We start from the raw sequence: 19,593 nt of genomic DNA, 5'->3' as shown, positions 1-19,593 counted from the left end.
AGAAAAGGGAAAATTGGGGAAGACAGACTTTGAATGTTGACCTGACAAACCTTGCCCAAAAGTTTAAAAAAACTACTGTTTTATTTTTTATATAAAAATTAAAACAAAATTTTGAATGTTATTTAGTAGCTTGAATGCTGTGTACTTGCATTGCTAAGTCTTTGTGAAAAAAACAGAGGGGGGGATGTTTTGAAAAGTTTTTTTTTTTGTTGTTAAAAACCACAGTGGAGCTTGGTAGCTTTTTGGCAGCTGTTACAGAAACATTTTTACAAAAAATCTTCTGATTTAACCTTGAGATTTGAAGTATTAGATAGCTTAGATATTTGCACCACTATCTACAATGACACTAATAATTCTTAATTTCTGATAGAAATGCAAAATCAATCGGTAGTTATTAATAGAATAACGAGACACAAACCTCTACATTCAATTGCGTTTGGTCCCATTTATTTTTGATCACAGTGCATACACATACAAACTTTTAGTCCAAAAGTGCGCACATTTGTAGAAATACACATTTACCTCATATTTCATTAGAAAGAATATAAGCCGGGCCGTACGCAGGGTTTCATAATTACCGTCAGAAAATGTTGTTTGTTAGGGGTACGGGGGCATGCTCCCCCAAGAAAATTTTGATTTCCCTGGTGTACATATGTGCATTTTTAAGACGTTTTAAGGCCAACAAATTGGATAACAATAGCTTTAATACCATGTCAACAAATACATACATACATGCACAGTTACAAGGAAGCTTTAATCGCATGTTTGGTAATTTCATGACTTAACTTACAACAGAACAACGGCGGTCATTGCTCGTAGTTTCTTTTGCGCTTTATTTAAGCTATAATAAAGTAATTATGCCGCGCGCTGGCTCATTTGGGCATGCAATTCTTGAATGCGTGCCACGAGCACAGTATAACGGCTGATTGGACAGTCATGTTAATTTTTCTGAGATTTACCGACATAGCCTGACAACATCTCATCTGACCGCAGTTCACTGTTGTTCAACTGAAGCTCCCTCGTCGTCACCTAAACGTTACCTTTTCCACGCTCGTTTGACTTGCGCCTGGCACTGAGGCGAAGTCGAAATGCGCGTCTGAAAAGTGTCCCGTTTGTTGTGGTCGTAAAGAGACAGTTCTATATAAACGCAGCGTTTTTACTTGGCGATTTTTTTTTTTTTTTTTTTTTTTAAAGATTTTTATTTTTGGTATTTTATATGCTCTGTTTGTGGTTTGTGGAGTAGCATCACCCGGGGCGATTTTTTTTTAATTTTTTATTTTTTTATCCCCACCAGGGATAAAAATAATTTCAGCAGAGTCAGGGATACATCTAGTACGATCATCAGTCAGTCAGTCACTGAACCTGTCCATGCACTGCAGAGAAAAAAAAGCTACGTTTGTTTAAGTTAAATAATATGAATGTTCTTGGTATATGTGGAAGCAGATGCTATTTAAAAACATGTGAGAAATAATGCTAATGATATTGTATATGTAGGTTTTATGGATTAGCAAAATCAAAAAGAATTTTCATCTGGATTTCTCATCAAAAACAATACTGGCTAATTAAAACAGAATTTGCATCAAAGCCACATATGCTAGAAAAGTCACATGATTGCAGGTGTTTCCTCGCTAATTGCTTTAATTCATATCAGACTCCTTTTATGCGAGAAAACGTGAGTCATAATGATTTTTCATTTGTTCCACAGATGTCTGTATTTATAACCGCACTTTCATTAAGCGAGTCTCTGCCTTGTATAATTAGTTCCTTCCTGTATGCCGCTGTAAAAGTCTCATTAAAAAAGAGGCAGAAGTCGCCTGATAACACTCTCCCTCTGTGTAATTAATGGTCTTAACCATGAGCCTCTGAGCTGACAATGAACCGCCCGCTTAACCAAGCACCAAAAGAGAAGATGAAATGTCCGCTTGCAAGCCATCTGCTTTACTGTACGGTGTTGAAAAAAAAATGTTTTTTTAACTTGTTAGTGGTGTTTGCTTGTAGTCAAGACTAAGACCAAGAGATAGAGTCAAGACCTAGACCAGACCATCTTAAATTAATCTAAAAGATCCACATTTACTGCCTGAGAAATGGATTATATTTAATCAATAAATAAAATGTAGAATAATAAGACACTATATAGAGCTGTTACCAGTCAAATGAAATCACATTTCAACAAAATTCTTCTTTGCACTGCAGTGGTGACACAAAAGTTGCCTTTGAATTGGTACAATTACAACTGCATAAATAATGTTGAGATTAATGTTTTAAAAATACAATTTTGGTTATTGAACATTTGTAAAATCAATATTATCAATCATCATTTGCAATCATGCTCATATTTGTAAAAACAGCCCTCTTGCTCTTGTGGTGTTGCTTTATTATATAATATGTTATAATATAAAAAAAAAAAACAAGATCTCACACATGTACTTTTTTTTTTTGCAATCGTATCTTGAATTTTGTGGGCAATTGTATTAAATATGGTGACATTTTTGGCACAATTCCCTGTTAATTTCTGACCTGGCACAACAGTAACAAATGAAATCAAATTAGAAATTGGATATTGATTGCATGTGAAGCAGGAAGTTATACATCCAATCACATTATGTTTTTTTTTACTGTACCAAAGCATGAAAATACTATACTATACTATATTTGCAGAGATTTTGGAAACATATTCATATTCAAGTTCAAATACTTTTTTCTCCAAAAATCAATGCTACAGCTAGTTACAAGATTCTACAAGACCTAGAGAGCATTGGCATCCGTGTCAATTCAGCTACTACCTGTAAATATTACATTCTGCATCTTTAATTGTGTTAACAAATAAATCAGACAATGCACTGGCAATTTAGTTATATTCCCGCAATTGTAGTCTTGAAATAAAATCCAGAGTTCTCTTAGACCGAGACAAGACCGAGCACAAATGCGTCGAGGCAAGACCAAGACCTTCAAAAAATGGTCTTGAGTACTATAACACTAACAAAAATGCCAAGTAAGAAAATCATTTTTCGCATAGTAGTACTTTACTATATGATCTGATAATGAAAATGCTGGACAATGAAAATAGGCAATTAGGTAACTATTGTAAATGCTTTAACAGAAGTACAAGCTTCAAGTTTCTGTAGTAAAACCCTCCAGTGCACCTGCCTGCTGCTGTAGTCTCTCTATAGACATTAAGGCGAAAGTATCCTGCAATATTCCTTTAATATATGCATGTTACTGTGATGCAGGGTTTTGCTTGTGAGATTTTTCCAGCATTTCCCTTCATTGAGGCAAAAGAGATAAGCTTCTCCAGCAATCTTCCACAGTCAGTATCTGTTAAATGTGCAGTAGATAAGGATGACTCGACTGCAGTCTCCACCGGCTCCAAACACGTTTTCTGCTCCTCCATTAAGACTCATAATGGTCTCACTCAGTGAGCGCGACCGGGTCTCATTCCCTGCTCAATTTTCACCCTCTAACAGGCAATCTCCTGATGTCTCCCACAGGTCTTCCTGCACAAACTCAAAACATTATCTGAGTTGGAATCTAGGTTGCTCAGCTCCTCAGTCAAAGCTGCTCTTGTATCATTTTGCACAATCCAAATATAGCTTCCACTTCCAACACCTATGAGCCTGTCCCGGGATTAGATGAGGATCAATCCAGAGTTCAATTTTAAAAGTCCACACCCATTGAGTATGCATTTTCTGCATTATTTTTTATTATAGATGCATTTTCTGCATTACAAGCACATATATTTTTCAGTTTTAAAGGTCCACACCTATTGAGGATGCAGTTTCTGCATTATTTTTATTATAGATGTATTTTCTGCATTTTATTTATTGCTGTGTATATATATATATATATATATATATATATATATATATATATATATATATATATATATATATATATATATATATATAGGGAGGGAGGGAGGGAGGGAGGGAGAGAGATCTGTTTGAATACTTAATAGATATTTAAGTGTTTAAAAATAATTGTTTAGAAAGTGCATCGATTCCACTATTTTAAATCTTATTTATACAAACATTTTAAAATATGTAAGATATTGATTTTATAATATGTATTTTATATTACAGTTATAGTATTTTGACTTTAAATGTCCTTGATTGTCATGAAAATAATGTCATAGAAATGCAAGGAATCCTAATGCTCCTTTATTTTCTATGTTCAATGTATTTATTTTTTTTTCTTTCTTTTTTTCTTGAAACATGAGCAGGACAGTGTTCGTGACAATCAGCCATGCACATTTTAAAATATCCAAAATAAAGGTTTGTGTTTACATAATATATTTGTGTGTATTATGTATATTTATTATGTATATGTAAACACACACACTCATACATTTAAGAAATATAAATGTATAAATTTATATTTATATATTTATATCTATATATAATTTATATTATATATAAATATAAATATTTTGGTAACACTTTAGTGTAGGGAACACATATGAACTTTTAATTATGACTTTTCCCTCAATGAACTCTTAATTTACTGCTTATTAATAGTTAGTAAGGTAGTTGTTAAGTTTAGGTATTGGGTAGGATTAAGAATGTAAAATAAGTTCATGCAGAATAAGGCATTACTATGTGCTTAAGTACTAATAAATAGCCAATATTCTATTAATATGCATGCTAATATGCAACTAGTTAAAAGAACCTAAAATAAAGTGTTACCAATATTTTATATATAAATATAATATATTTTGTTAAATATATACATGCATGTGTGTGTAATTATATACACAGTACACACATATATTATGTAAACACAAACTTTTATTTTGGATGCGATTAATCTCGATTAATCGTTTGACAGCACTAAATAGAATAGAATAGAATAGAATATTTATTAAATCTAAAAAGGCTCTTTGAATTCTGCTCTTTGTAATGTTCCAGGCTAAATCGCTTTTCATTTTCTTTCCAGGTACGACACCATCACTAACCAGTGGGAGATGGTGGCTTCTTTGCCCAAACCTGTCCATTCTGCAGCAGCGACTGTCTGTGGAGGGAAGATATATGTGTTTGGAGGGGTGAATGAGGCCGGTCGCTCTGCTGGAGTACTTCAATCATATGTGCCTCAAACCAACGCCTGGAGCTTTATTGAGTCGCCTATGATCGGTAAGAGCACTGAACATAATTACTGAGCCACCAGACTGTATATATATATTTACTCTGAGGCATAACATTACCACTGACCACTGACAAGTGAAGTGAATAACACTTATCTCTTCATCACGGAACCTGTTAGTAATGGGAGATATTAGGCAGCAAGTGAACATTTTGTCCTCAAAGTTGATGTGTTAGAAGCAGGAAGAATGGGCAAGCGTAAGGATTTGAGCGAGTTTGACAAGGGCCAAATTGTGATGGCTAGACGACTAGATGGCTAAATGGGTCAGAGCATCTCCAAAACTGCAGCTCTTGTGAGGTGTTCCTGGTCTGCAGTGGTCAATGTCTATCAAAAATGGTCCAAGGAAGGAACAGTGGTAAACCGGCGACAGGGTCATGGGCGGTCAAGGCTCAGTGATGCACGTGGGGACCGAAGGCTGGCCCATGTGGTCCGATCCAACAGACGAGCTACTGTAGCTCAAGAAGTTAATGCTGGTTCTGATAGAAAGGTGTCAGAATACACAGTGCATCAAAGTTTGTTGTGTATGGGGCTACATAGCCACAGACCAGTCAGGGTGCCCATGCAGACCCCTGTCCACTGCTGAAAGCGCCAACAGTTGGAACGTGAGCATCAGAACTGGACCACGGAGCAATGGAAGAAGGTGGCCTGGTCTGGTTTTATATATATACGTGAAATTGTGTAATTAACGTAATTTATGTCACGCTGTTATATAGAAGTCGGGAGTTTATCACACTGAGCATCTACAATGGCGCAAGCACCTGTAACCCTTGTAGGCAGAAATTTCTATTATAACCCTTTAACAGATCAGATAATTTTAAACTTAATAATGTGAAAGTTTTCAGTCCAATGATCCAGTAAGTGAATTCATTCAAACAATCAGTCCAAAACAGTGCTAATGTAAAGAAAACCAGGCTGAATACATCAGAGATGGCAGAGAGATTAGAGACTCGCGTTGCTTTTTCAGTGAATTATTCATTCCAGTATGGGTTTCACTTTAAAACATGAGCTCTGATATATTCTGATTGTTTCTGAGGAGAGCGAGACCTCACGCATCACGCTGTGTAAAATACAGACTGAACATCCCACCGCTGTATAGCCAGATGATACGCAAACTACGTTTCTTGGCTTAATAAAGAAAATCGGCGCCTTGCTAGTAAAGGTTACCTTACCAATTTTTCAATGGAATATACAAATATAAATGTACAGAAATATATTTTTACTGAAACAATGTAAGAATACCTGAACAATTAACAATCTTGGTTTAGAAAATGTTCGAGCATCATGCATGGGCAATCCCAGGTCCTATATCAGATATATTTTACAGTATGTCTAGAGTTTTTTGTTAGACAGTGCTGAAACTATGAGAAACTAACTTCTTGGAATTTCACTAGTATTTGACTTCATTAGTATTTGGCATTTTGACATGCTCCAGAGATATTGAGATTGTGGGTGGAGGGATGCTTAAGGGGGAAGGGACTTTTTTTCAACCTGTAACTTGGTGGCAAATGCAGCCCTGAGGGACACACAGTGGGTGCAGGACTGAGACGTTTCATTATAGCTGGAAAGTAAGCATTTCCCCATTAGTGCAGAAATAAGTGTGGATTTAAAAAAAAAAAAAAAAAAAAAAAAAACCCACTAAACTCAAACTGCCCTGAAACCAGCTTTATATGCCATTTTTAGTCAGTAAAATAAGTTATTTTGGATATCCACCTGACTGTCGCATGAAGTATCTTTCTCAGACACTTGACATTTAATATACAACTAAAAGTTAAAATTAAAATGAGTTAAAAGGGCACCTTAAAATGTGAGTTTGATCAAATTTAAGAACATAAAAATAGTGGTCTTGGTTTGTCCCCAGAATGTATTTATAAAGTTTCATGCAGAAGTTGACCCCACATTATAAACTTTTTATAGCACCAATGTAGGCGTCAGCCAATGTCATTTTTGGGGCACCGTTATTAAAATAGAGCTCGTTTTGCAGCCAATGTGTACCACCTTAAATCGATAAATGAGCTGCATATCCCCGCCCTAAGCCTTTGGACTGTTGCTATGTTTGACAAGCCATGGCACTCTCACGCCTCACTTCATGTTCTCATGCAGTGAAAAAAAACATTTTGTCATTTAATATGGCATTTCAGCCGTACATCTTTGAATGTGAATCAGACCCAAGATCGCTGTAGCGCCTTAGTTCAGAAGTGACACAATTGAGAACTGGATCAGGACGTCTTCCTGAATGGTTATTTGCACGAAATAAACAATAATGAACATCAGAAGGTATGTTGTTTTAATCGCGTCCCCTTTGCAATTATGGACGTGCAGTACACACGAGTTCAAGTTCAAGTCACACTGACGTTAATCTACTAACTATTCCTGCCATTGACTTTAGTTTGTCAGACAAAATGGTTTGAAGTCAGCTTCTATGATTGCGTCAGATCTACCTGTCAGCTCCTAAAAATAGCAATGCGCCGGCAATGTGCCTGAACACACCTCTTTTTTAGACCAGCACGCCCATGGGAAAAGTAATGTGTTGCGCAAATGCATTGTCACTAATTTAATGGTCACATGCCAGCTGAACGGGAAAACTTCGAACGGATGCCGGACTCAAACTAGCAAAGCACACTTGCGACTGCTCCTTGCGTCGAATTGCAGCCGGGTGAACTTAAAAGGGCCCAATATGAGTAAATAAATGTGAGCACAAAGTAAAAACGCTGCACTGTTGTGTGTTCTAAAGTGTCACCATTTCAGAGCAATTTGCAGTCCATGCATTTATGCCAAGTGATTGCTTATTAATCTACTGTTGATGAATTATATTTTATGGTGTGACTATTGCGGTATGTTGTAGATCAGTGGGTCTCAAACCTGTCCTGGGGACCCTCCACCACTGCACATTTTGCATGTCTCGCTCATCTAACACACCCAGTAGGTTGTTTGCAATCACATGGTTCTGGTGACGCACAAAATACCGGTGGAGGGCAAGCAATGAAAATTAGAATGGAAGAGATGGAGAAAAGTCCTTTCTGTCCTGGTTTAGAAAGGTATAAACAGAAAATCACAACATATGTTGGACGTGATCTTTATGTTATGAAGATGAGCGACTTTTCCAATGAATTGAAAGACTTTCCTGCCATCGAGGAGGTAGATATAGAGAATGTGAAGCTGCACGTTCAGTTCTAGTCTGGGTTTGTTTATATCGCGCTGCCTTTTTGCTAGTGAAGTTGGGGGAGTATTTTGATTTTCTGTCGCGATTGTGAATAATGTCGCCATTGTAGGTCATTTATGCTGAATCGAGAATTGCAACAGGAGCTCACATCATCGTTATCATCATCAGAAAAAACTGGATGGTGTAATACAATTGTTGCCTTTTATACATGTAAAAACACACTAAGGGAAGCAGGCTGAGGAGGTGACGGGAAGACGCTGTATATCAAATCTAATAATGTCACTGATTTAACCCACTCCCTATCACTCAATAAAATAATCACATAGCTGAGTGTTTTTGAAAGTGTTGTCTTTGTTGTTGAATCGACTTCTGTCAGCTTGTTAAACATATATTTATTTGGACATTTTCTACCATATGATGGCTGAAGCAGCAGCACGTGACACTGTTCTCATGGTAACCAGATCAACATTGTGAACGGAATACTACAAAACTGAAGTGATGAAACATCAAATTATCATTCAATGGGATAAAATAGCTTATCTTCCCTGCAAACGATACCATGAAGAATGTGGATATTTAACCAAGTCAAAAACAAACAAGGTAAGCAGGTATCAATATTCATTTCAGTATCAGCAGACGCAAAACGCTATTAAAGGTGACAAATTTTAAAGTTAAAAAAACGATATAAGTTATAAAAAACGGTATAAGTTATGTAAACAATATAAACACCTTCTGGGTTCTCGATTTTATCGATTTGACCAACAATAAATGACACAAAACATACGAATTTTGAGTTTTTGATAGGATTCCTATATGGAAAAATCACTCCCTGCCCTCCAGACTCATTCGCGCTGCTGCTGTGACGTCATGTGCAAACAACCTATTCAACTCTTGCAGTCTCTACTAATTAGCTGATGACTTGAATCAGGTGTGTAATGCTGCGTTCACACCAAACGCGAATAGGGCATCAAATTCGCGTCTACCGCGTCTAGTTTGCCGCTTGAACGTTTTGAATGCATTCGCGCGTCTAGAGCGAAATAGACGCCCGTAAAAAACAAGCGTTTGAAGCGAAATTGACGCGCGTCCGAGGCGAAATCCGCTTCTTGTGGGAGGGGCAAGTGCTAGGCGGTTGTCTGTTTGCAAGATGGCTGATGTTGATCGTGCGTTCATCGAGAGAGCTACCGCTTTGTATTCGCGGGTCGATAAACGTGTACGTGACTCAAAAGTGAAATGTGTATTTACAACTTACCAGGTTGCCCAATCTCCTCACCGACACTCTTCCAAGCGAGGTCCTTTTTATTCCTGTCTCTATAGAAGTATGAACTCGTGTCATAAATCTCTGGGTGACTGCTCACTGATAATATCAGTCGTTCCTCCATTTTGAATGAGTGACTCCGGGCGGGCCTGCCGCCACAGCAGCAAGCAGTCTCCTGATTGGTTAACGCGACGCGAATTTACGCCAAAGTTCAATTTTTTCAACTCGGGCGTCAGACGCGAATTCGCGTCAAACGCTAAATGCACAAAAAGCACCATTCGCGCGTAACTAGACGCGCGAATGAGGCGAATTCGCGTCTTCCGCGCCGCGCTAAACGCCTCATTCGCGCCGCGAGACCTCCAGACGCGCGTAAACGCGTCTTTACATTGACTTAACATTGAAATCATTCGCGCCAGACGCTCTATTCGCGTTTGGTGTGAACACAGCATTAGATGAGGGTGACATGCAAAATGTGCAGTGGTGGGGGTCCCCAGGACAGGTTTGAGAACCACTGTTGTAGATAGTAAGTGTGTATATTTGATCTCCCTTATCTGTTAGAATGAGCAGCTGGAAGTGGTATAGTGCATACATTTCAAAATAAAAGGCCCATTGTATTTTGGCCTTGTTTATATTTAAAAGCGAAGTAAATACAAAAAAAAAAAAAAAAAAAACATTCACAATTTATTTCTGTTCTTTAAACATTATTATTGTATCTGAAAACTGCAGTTTCACTGTCAGCAAGTTCACCTTTAGATTTGTAAAGCTCTTGCTATGTTTGTGTGCCATGCCATGAATAATCAAGGTCCCTTTAAGGTGAATCAGTTGACTCCACAGCCTATCTTGGCAAAACTTAATCTTAGCAGAAGACAGTATACATACAGTAAAGTTCCGTTCACAGTGACAATCTCATTAAAAACAAACGACTTCTGGTCAATTTGTTGCTGCAAATAAATGTCTATTTTCTAGTTATGCATGTACAGCTTGTATCTGCTTGAATGGTGTTAGTCTGAAACATTTCTAAAAGTGTATGTTTTGTCCAGCTAATGGGCGAATGTGTTTTATAGCAATACAACCTGGTGAGTCCTTTGACAGTGGCAGCATTTTGGCAGGCAACAAATTGACCAGAAGTCGTTTGTTTTTAATGAGATTGTCACTGTGAATGGAGCTTTACTGTATACTGTCTTCTGCTAGCATTAAGCACTCTGATAATGAAAACTAAACTTTAGCTTACTAGTTTCTTGTGGCATGCATGTCTTCAACAGTTTCCTGACCCTTATCTTCTCTGCCTCATTATTGGCTGATCTGACAGGCGACTGATGAAAGGATTGACCAGTGAATCATTCACACTTATGGACTCATATTTTTACACGTCTGAGTCATGTGTTATGCTTTTTATCTAGAATTCATCTTGAGGAGCATCTTGGTCCATTTTTAGATGTAAACATGTTTTCCTGGTTTGTCAGGGTCCCTGTGGGTTCTTAAAATGTCTCAAATTCAGTTTTAGCATAAAAAGTCATCTTAAATGGTACAACAAAAGTCTTAATTGTCATTTCAAGAGGTCTTAATTTTTTTCTTCTTTTTTTTCTATTTTAATAGATGGTAATAAGAGTGCTTATTTTACCTCATCTTTTAAACGAACAGCTGGACATTTCAAAATAAGAGTCCATAGATTTAAAGGAGTCATGAACTGCATTGTTTTATTATTTTATGTTTCCTGGGGTGCACTTATATTGTTAGTATGGTTTTTACATCAAAAATTGTCATAATTTAGAAATAAAAGGCATTTTTCCCACCCTGATTTTAGCCCTCTGATTTGAACTGTTTTAAGGGGCGTGTCTGCTTTGAGACTTCAGTGTAAAAACCAACTGCTATGATTGGCTAACATCGTTGCATATAGAAATAGCTTAGTATTACATGTGGAATTTTCTCGAAAACGTTTAGCATGTTTTTGCTATTACAGTTCTCAAGGTTTACTAATCGTGAAAAGTGTTGATTATAGCATTATATTTAGAATATTGATGAATATTGTAGCTGATCACAGACATGTTGAGTGCAGTGATTGCGTCACTGTAACTCGATTTCTGCACATTAACAGATGCTTTCATCATAACTAACAGTGCAAGCATAATGTAAATAAGAGATTCCTTGATTCTAACGGGAGTTTTGGCAAGAGTCTAGAACCACTCGGGCTGTTTGACAGTTCCAGCGACTGTAAAGGGAGTGTTCTTTGATTGCTTTCTTTATATAATTTAATCACAGTTTGAATTAAAGATTATTTTCATCCTACTAAGAGAAACAATGTGAAGTTGACCATTTAGTCACTGGTTTTATTTACTGACTGTCACAGTGAGGCCCTGTGACTAGAGACTTGGATTATAAAAAGGACTCTTATTTTGACAATGGACTGTGAAAACACATGCATGCATACACTTCCTTTTGTAACATCATACACACTTATCTGTTTTGCGCATATTGGACATCAGTTAACACAGATATGTTTGTAATACTGATCGTATGTTGTGTTGTTCAGGTCCTCATCATGCCATTTGTTCATCTTTTGAATGTTTAATGGTTTATACATTTTTCTATGTTGATTTGTGTTGTGTTATGTTAAGAAGTAAAACAAGACCGGTAATCATGTTAAATGTTTATTGTTTTTATATTACCACTTACATATCATAAATAGTCATACTTGCATACTGGAACATTTTCCCATCCCAAACAGACAAAACCCGGTCACAGTAAATGCCACCATTTTGAAGACTACATTCCTGCCAATAGAAGGCGCAGTCCATTATTCTCATGTGTGAGGAGGAGATTGTTGATCTGATAATTCTTTGTTCCTGTTAAATCACAAGTTAGGGGAGTATTTTGATTTTCTGTCGCGATTGTGAATAATGTTGCCATTGTAGGTCATTTATACTGAATCGAGAATTGCAACATTTATATATATTTTTTCAGATTCTTTATTACCTTTAATTTCTAAATGGTTTAGGACAATTGGAAGGGGCTTGGTCTTTTTAAAATGGCCTCTCAGAGTTGTCTAGAGCAGTGGTTCTCAAACCTGTCCTGGGGACCCCCCACCACTGCACATTTTTTATGTCTCCTTCATAAGACACACCCAATTCAACTCTTGCAGTCTCTACTAATTAGCTGATGACTTAATTCAGGTGTGTTAGATGAGGGAGACATGTAAAATGTGCAGTGGTGAGGGGTCCCCAGGACAGGTTTGAGAACCACTGGTCTAGAGGCTCGTAGAGTGAGTTTGAGTCAAACTGCGGTATTTTGGGTGAATTTATTGGCATAGCCAAAAGTTTGTTTGTATAACTTTTGAACAGTTTTTATTTTATTTGTTTTTTTGTTTTGTTTTGGCATATATTTTTGGACTTTCACTGTAAATGCCATTGAATCACCACTGGAAAACCTTTATTTTTGCTCCACTTGGAATAAACACTGAACTTTTGGCTTTATCACCACGTCACATCATTTTTACGCCTCCATCTGCCGGTGCATTCAGAGCAGTGGTGCTGCTGCTGTTCAAAACATCTTTGGGGCCCTTGTTGCAGTTGTCACACCACTGTCTTTGTTACACTGACAATACATGATTTTGAGACAAAAACATATGACTGTAGGCCTAAATGAATCATTACATATCAGAAATCACTGGTCACTGGTGATTTTGGTTAGACATGTACACATAATCCATACATATCAAACGATCTGTAACAAAGCAATAGTGACAAAGTAAAAACTTTTTTACTCGCATAAGTGTGTTGCACCGTTCCTGTCGGATCCAATAGAGAAGCTCTCTGCAAATCCAATGCAGCTACTGTTTTTTTTTTTTTTTTTTTCCACAAAAAGGCACTGAACAACTCAAATGCACTCTTCAAATGCAAGTTTATCGCTTAGTTGCTCGATCCAGTGTTAACATCATGTCTGTTATGTACCTACTACTAATTGTCATTCTCGAATCAGTGGGCAGGGCTACAGTGGTAACAATGTAGAAGTAGGTGTTGATCTTCTTCTGCAGAGGCGGTCTTTCACCTCTCTATAACGTAATAAATAGGCACATTCCACAACGAAGCTGGAGCTAAGTATGAACTTTATTTTGCCAACGCGTTTCGGCACACAGGCCTTCATCAGGCCTAAAAGGTTTCAGGTGTGTATAGGTTCCTTTAAATACAAACAGAAACAGAATTCAAACTTACAATGAACCAATGAAAAAAATGCATGAAATAACATCCACCAATCACAAAACTTATAATAAATAATTGTGTATCAACCAATGATCAAAAAGAAAAAAGAAAAAAAAAAAGATACAGATAATACAAAAAACAGGTAAAAAATACAAAAGATAAAAGATACAAAAAAAAAAAAAAAAAACTATACAAATTGTACACCTTTATATCAGAGTGTAAAAATCTTTTTATAAGAAATCTTTTAAGACCAATTCCTCATTAATCCCAATAGGGAACAAACTTTTTAAATAAAAAATCCAAAACGCCTCCCTTCTTTTTCTAATTAAATTAATGCCACAAGTGCTGCTGGTTTTCTTTCCTATATTACATATTTACACAAGATTAATTATAATATTCCACAACGAGTCATAATCTGGACTTGGTTTCAATAAAAGCTGTTTTGGACTAACAAGGAAGTTTTCAGTTCTGAAACTTGAAGGATATTCTTGTAGTATGATGACATGTTATATTGTCAAAAGCTCAAGGAAATTTTGATTTATCAATTCATGATCCCTTTAACTAGTAAATTGTTTATTGCCATTTTTTGATCAAATTATTGTATCAGCAAACTCAAATATTGTTCAGCCTCTGATTTACATTGATGTACACACCAATCAGGCATAACATTATGACCACCTAATAATGTGTTGGTCCCCCTTTTGCTGCCAAAACAGCCCTGACCCTTCGAGACATGGACTCCACTAGACCCCTGAAGGTGTTCTGCGGTATCTGGTACCAAGATGTTAGCAGCAGATCCTTTAAGTCCTGTAAGTTGTGAGGTGGGGCCTCCATGGATCGGGCTTGTTTTTTCAGCACATCCCACAGATACTTGATTGGACTGAGATCTGGGGAATTTGGAGGCCACAACTCAAACTCATTGTTGTGCTCCTCAAACTATTCCTAAACCATTTTTTGCTTTGTGGTCGGGCGCATTATCCTGCTGAAAGAGGCCACAGCCACCAGGGAATGCCTTTTCCATGAAAGGGTGTACATGGTCTGCAACAATGCTTAGGTAGGTGGTACATGTCAAAGTAACATCCACATGGATGCCAGGACCCAAGGTTTCCCATCAGAACATTGGCCAAAGCATCACATTGCCTCCGCCGGCTTGCCTTCTTCCCATAGTGCATCCTGGTGCCATGTGTTCCCCAGGTAAGCGACGCACACGTATCCAGCCATCCACGTGATGTAAAAGAAAATGTGATTCATCAGACCAGGCCTTCTTCTTCCATTGCTCCATGACAAAAATGTTCACTTGCTGCCAAATATATCCCACCCACTAACAGGTGTCGTGATGAAGAGATAATCAGTGTTATTGACTTCACCTGTTAGTGGTCATAATGTTATGCCTGATTGGTGTATGTACATCAATACATATATATATATATATATATATATATATATATATATATATATATATATATGTATTTTAAATTTGCAGTTACTGATATGACCTTGTTGATGTTTATTTAAAGTCAAAGAATCTCAGTGTCAGTGTACTATTTATTGTCTCCCTTAAGAGAAATTTGTTTTGGATGAGAAAACTGCTGCAACATCAACCCACAAAAACATGCATGAAATCATCACTTACAAACATTTAAACACACACACACACACACACACACACACAAATATACACACATATATATATATATATATATATATATATATATATATATATATATATATATATATATATGAACTATTAAAAACCTATTTTAAAAAAAAACTACTATTTTAATTCATGTCACTTGAAGAAAAACACACAAAAAAAGACACAGGTTCATTAGAAGTTCTTCAGTGCAACTCATGCACTATATTGCAATTTTTATATCATGTCATGCTTTGTGTGAGGAACAGACTGATTTCAGTTGTTATTCAGAGCATATATTTTATGGCAAAATATTTATGATGTGACATTTTTTATCCCACTACAAACTTAAAAATGTTTTTAATAAAGTTTGTCCAGATTTAGCATTTTCATTAAAAATGAGGGCCCTATAATACACCCGCCGCAATGCGACGCAAGGCGCAGCGCAAGTGTGTTTGCTAGTTTGCGTCCGGCGCCGTTCGCGTTTTCCCGTTCAGCACCACGTCCTTAAATTAGTAAATGCATTTGCACCAGTTAGTGCGCCCATGGGCGTGCTGGTCTAAAGAAGAGGTGTGTTCAGGCGCATTGCCGGCGCATTGCTATTTTAAGGAGCTGAAAATAGACTGCGCCATAGGCCAACTCAAACCTGGTCTAAAGTCTAAAGTCAATGGCGCAATATTTTTTTATTAGAGCGCGTTGGTAGAAACTGCGCCTCTGGGCGCGTCCACAGTGCGCGTTGACTTTGCTTATTACACACAGGGATGCGCATCACACAAACATGCCAAATATTAAAAACAAAAGGATTACAGTGTAAAAGAATATTATTGTGTAGGCTACATAAATATAAAAATGTAATGATGAATAGTCATTGCGTGTATTAGAATTAGGCTGCCTATTTTCAATTCAGCCTATTACTACTTATAATGATGAACGAAATTGGCTAATTAATTGAACAATCGTGCCAATACACACACATATATATTAACTGACTCATTGCGCGGAGCTATTTAAAAGCCTGCATCCGCGCAGACGACTGAAAGATTGACTGGGCACTTAACAGGTAATTTCAGCAAAACATCACTCGTTGAACTCCTCAGTTGAATCGGTGTGTTCAGCTTTTCCGCCAACAAATTCCGCCATATAAATAGCAATCCGCCATGGCGCGAGCGCATCTCGCTCTTAAAGGGAATGGGAGATGACACTCTGATTGGTTTATTGAACGTTACGCCCATTACTCATTAAGAGAATAGGGACAACCCATTTCAAAAATGCGCCCCGGCGCACGGACTGTTTTTCCGTCGTTAAAATAGCAAAAGTGGATTTGGACACGCCCTGACTGCACCTGCGCCGTGCGCTTTACACTTTGCGTTTAAATCGTTAAAAATAGGGCCCTGAATCTTAAACATCACATATTGATTTTTTAATATGCAGTTTTATTGATTTTTTTAAAAAAATTTTTATTGATTTTATCTTGTTTTCGGTATGAAAATAGCATAGAAACAAACAAAAAGTAGTTATTTGCTGATAATTTTCACTATTGTTGTAGCTCTCAGTGACTTTGTAAAGCATAAGTCATATGGAATACTTTTACAGTGCTTTTTTGTTGTTTACTTGTTTTTTTCTGAGCTGGAAAGGCATCATTTTGGGTTGCTTTTCATATATATGCATGATTTTCCTTTTTAGTTCCACAAAAGAAATAACAGTATACAGGTTCAACAGTCAACTATTCCTTTTGCATGGAACCAGAACAGTGGAACATGAATAACTTTTTGCTTTCTCATGCATCACTCCTTTAAAAGGTTCAGATATTGAAATCAGAGTTCGGTTATGCCGTTTGTATCAGCGAGAGTGAGATATGAACACTTCTGACATTCAACTCTGCAGCTGACGGGCAAATGTTCACTCGCACACATGCAAGCTTTAAAAACACTTTCGTGACCCACAGGGTCAAACACGTACGGTCGTGTAGATGATGATCGTTTAGAGCAGGTGACTCAAAGTTCAGAGACGGCAACTGACATCATTCTCTCGTCGAGAGCCGGTCTCGAAAGGCCAGCTGCATGTGAGAAGGAACATGATATTTTGATTATTGTGAAGGGCTTGAGTGATCTGGAAAGGTCAGTGTAGATGTCAAGTGTTGCAGGTATTCCTGTGCCAGCGGATAATGAACTCTTGAGGGTTTTGGTCGGTAACGTCATTTCACCCCAGGTGCTTATTGATTTTGATGTTGCTATGGACTGTGAGGCTCATATTGATTTTGATGTCACTATGGTCATTGTTGCCCAGGGATCATATGTTTACTGCAACCATGTTTGTGTAAGAACTAGCAAAGACTCAAATACAAAGCACCTCAGTCTTCATTGTCTTGTTATTTGACTTCCACCTCAATCGATAAAGCCATGGAAACGGTCAACAGTATTAAAGCAACTAAAACCACAGTGTAGCATAATAAAATGACCTAGTGATTGCAGTGTAGGACTGTAAAACTGTGTGGTTGAAGGTATGGGCAGGTAGCAGAAATGTTGCTGGTTAAAACCCAACAAAGACTGATCACAGTTCTGCCCTTGATCTAGACTTTTAACATCATAGGTATTATAAAGTGTAGGTATTATACATAGGTGTTATACATTTGACCAAAAGTCTGGCATCAGTAAGATTTATTTTTAATTAACACTTTTATTAAAGTTTTAATTAAAAAATTAAAGGAGTCATATGATGCTATTTTAAAAGTTCTTTATTTTGTTATTGGGTTAAAAGAATAGGTTTACATGCTTTAAGGTAAAAAAAAATAAAAATAAAATAAAAACATTTTTCACATACTGTACATTATTGCAGCTCCTTTGTTCCTAGTCTCTCTGATTTCTACAAAGCCCCTCCTTCCGAAAAGCTAAGAGTACTTTGATTGGCCAGCAGACCCAGTGCATTGTGATTGGCCAAACACCTCAAGCGTTTGTCGGAAATGGTACGTCCTTTACCATAACCGCGAGCTTCAGCTTCCAAGGCTTTGCGCAAATGAAAGGCACAGTTAATAATGTCATTGGTTTTACCGTATCAGTTTGAGTCTGATTCTGAAAATACGGATGATCAAGCCGATCGATCGGAACCATCTTTGCAAGCACGACTTGAGCAGAACATTTCACAGTGGTCAGTAGTCTTTGTCTATAACCAGTGTTGTATTGTTCCAGGTTCAGGGAGCTATCCTCTGTAAATTGTGCACAAGCAAACTTTTGGTTCTGGATCAGTGTTCCCTGTTAGATAGAATAAATAGTCTCAGGTTATGTATATGTAACCATGGTTCCCTGAGAACAGGGAAGGAGACACTGCGTTTGACACGCTTTGGGGAGTGTCACCACGTGAACCGGTGTCTGAAAGCAATTATCAAATCACACCAATCCTATTGGCCGGTGACAGCCTATGTTGTCATAATAGACACGACCCGGAAGTATAAAAGGAGCACCTAGATAAGCAGTCAGTATCTTTTCGTCTGCAGGCAACCCTGATGTATGGCAGGTAATGCAGTGTCTCGTTCCCTGTCAGAACTAGCAGTTTCAGAACTAGCAGTTTCAACTGAAATGCCAGAACCACTCCCCCTACGGGTCACACATAGGCTGTCAGTGACAGCATTCCCTATGGCCAACAGCCCAAGCTATAAGCCTCAAAGAGGCCTTCCAAAGAAGGCCTACCAAGGCAGCTCAAAGGCTTCTGGGACCAAACTTCCTTTTAAAAGAAAAGAGGGTACCTCTAAGGTAATGTAGCCAGCGGGCCCGAGGGAACCCTATCCAGTCACTTGTCAGGGGAACAAAGTCAACTCTGATTGCCACCAGGGAGACCAACCCGGTCAAATTAAAGTAACCTAATCTTGGCCAACAACCTGTCTGTTCACAGAGTCTCAATTCACATTCTTCAGAGAAGATATCCAGTAAGAGGGACTGCAAAAAAGGCAGTAAACAACTCAGACCAGATCGTAGAGACGGGCAACCTGGAGAGCAGGACTCAGCTTAGCGCTTTTTACCCTTACCAGTGAGGGTAGTAAAACTCTGCTCAATCCTAGGATCTACTCAGTGCTTAATTATTTGCGCTGAGGAGGCTGTGCACCCTAAAGGAATCCAAACAAGGGGAGTACAACCAGCCTAGGGGCTGATCTTCAACAGGGAGGCCTCAGAGAGGCCTTCAACCACTGACCAGACTTAGGGAACTAAGTACTATCTGGAGA

General features: G+C 37.7%; 1 protein-coding gene across 4 annotated transcripts in view; it reads left to right on the top strand.

The window, feature by feature from the left end:
• LOC125268434 (kelch-like protein 29) overlaps positions 1-19,593 on the top strand; it is a 236,254-nt gene that overhangs the window by 198,694 nt on the left and 17,967 nt on the right. For all 4 annotated transcript variants that reach the window (XM_048190629.1, XM_048190626.1, XM_048190628.1 and 1 more), the window contains one exon: positions 4,933-5,126. In XM_048190629.1, the coding sequence (XP_048046586.1) occupies positions 4,933-5,126 (194 nt within the window). The remainder of the gene's footprint in view (positions 1-4,932; positions 5,127-19,593) is intronic.

Source organism: Megalobrama amblycephala, linkage group LG5 (assembly GCF_018812025.1).
Source record: "Megalobrama amblycephala isolate DHTTF-2021 linkage group LG5, ASM1881202v1, whole genome shotgun sequence".
Lineage (NCBI taxonomy): Eukaryota > Metazoa > Chordata > Actinopteri > Cypriniformes > Xenocyprididae > Megalobrama > Megalobrama amblycephala.
This window is presented reverse-complemented; position numbering and strand designations above follow the sequence as displayed.